Source organism: Octopus bimaculoides, chromosome 6, assembly GCF_001194135.2.
Source record: "Octopus bimaculoides isolate UCB-OBI-ISO-001 chromosome 6, ASM119413v2, whole genome shotgun sequence".
Classification (NCBI taxonomy): Eukaryota; Metazoa; Mollusca; class Cephalopoda; order Octopoda; family Octopodidae; genus Octopus; species Octopus bimaculoides.
In genome coordinates this window covers 34,666,341-34,667,834 of record NC_068986.1, presented here as the reverse complement: position 1 = coordinate 34,667,834, position 1,494 = coordinate 34,666,341, and the positions used below count along the sequence as shown (strand labels likewise).

At 33.1% G+C, this 1,494-nt stretch overlaps 1 protein-coding gene across 2 annotated transcripts in view; it reads right to left on the bottom strand.

Moving 5' to 3' along the window:
• The window catches only part of LOC128248119 (protein pangolin, isoforms A/H/I/S-like), a 179,855-nt gene extending 179,643 nt beyond the window's left edge, over positions 1-212 (bottom strand). The window contains exon 1 of one of the 2 annotated variants that reach the window (XM_052968677.1): positions 108-212. In XM_052968677.1, the coding sequence (XP_052824637.1) occupies positions 108-111 (4 nt within the window). In that variant the 5' untranslated portion in view covers positions 112-212. The remainder of the gene's footprint in view (positions 1-107) is intronic. The other variant, XM_052968678.1, reaches the window with a different exon arrangement.
• Positions 213-1,494: the final 1,282 nt, after the last annotated feature.

Sequence of the window (1,494 nt, the reverse complement as noted above, 5' to 3'; positions counted from 1 at the left end):
TATATATATATATATATAGATAGATAGATAGATAGATAGATAGATAGATAGATAGATAGATAGATAAATGTGGGCATAGATATATAAAAGCATAGGAACATACTCACACATTTGTGTAAACACACATGAATAAAGCGGGTGGAAAAATTATTACATGACTAGTAACTTTCTATTGGTAACAAAAACTAAGTTTATGAGAGAGAGCGACAGACAGACAGAAATAGAGAACCAATGAAATGAAACTTTTTTTGCTTTTTCTGAAAAAAAAAATACACACTCTCTAAAAAGTATTTAAAATTATAATTTAAGAAAATAGCCGACAACCACAAGTGAGAAATATTCCGAATAAACTAAGAATTTGATTCTGAAATGGGAAGGAGTAACATTGAAGCCTAGTATTTATGAGGAATATGAAAATTCTGCTCTTAAAAATAGGTTAGAAAAAGAAAAAGAAAAAGAGAAAATGAAAACAAAAAAAATGCAATACCTACGCATTTAAGTATGCTAATGTATATGTGCTGAGTGGGATGATAAGAGAAGTATGAAAGAAAAAGATTTTTACGCACAAAAGGAGCTCACCTTTAGAGCCCATCATCTATAAGCTGGTAAGTACTGCTACACCTATCATTCACAACACCTGTATGTGTGTGTGTATATACACGCATATATATGGATACGTATATGCATGCACACACAAAGACAAAGACAAACACGTGTACACATAAACAAGTGCGATGTCAAATTATGCAATTAAAAGACATTGAACACTACTTAATTCAAATCAAACTGTCTAATTTGAAATAGCATCTTTAATTATTGTTTTCTTCACAACAAGAATATTGGTGATGTTTTGTGTTGAAAGGACAGCGGCTGACGAACAGCACGTATAATGACAACAAGCACTGAATGCCCTCATGGCATGATGGCCAGATATTGATTCTGTACGCTGAAGAAAGTGTAGAGTGTAGGAGAAGAAGCAGCGGAGAATGTTGTACCATAACTGACCTATGTATCACAAAGGTGTACTGGACAGGAAAGGAATGGAAAAACAGGTGTAACTAACCAATAAAACAGGTGAATGCAATATCCATTGACAGCTAGCTGTTGTTGCATTTAACTAAGGCAGAATGCATGCAGTCAATTGCATTGATTGTATGACTTTCAAACCACCAAGCTAAACAGTGCTTATGTTAGCACAACATAGCAACTGTCAGCCTAATCTCCCTCACTTTTCTTCTTGAAAGAATATATATCTATCTGTATGTGTACCAAAACAAAATTTTTTTTATAAATTTGAGAGAGAGAGAGAGAGAGAGAGAAAGAGAGAGACAGAGAGAGTGTGTGTGTGTGTGCTGAAAGTTTCAGTCAAAAGTTTAAGACTTGTTTTAATGTTTTGCATTATTAATAAGAGAAAAACTAGAAGGCAAATAAAAACTGGTAGTCTGTAACTTTAAATTTGGTCATTCATGATTAAGATATTCCTGATTATCAATG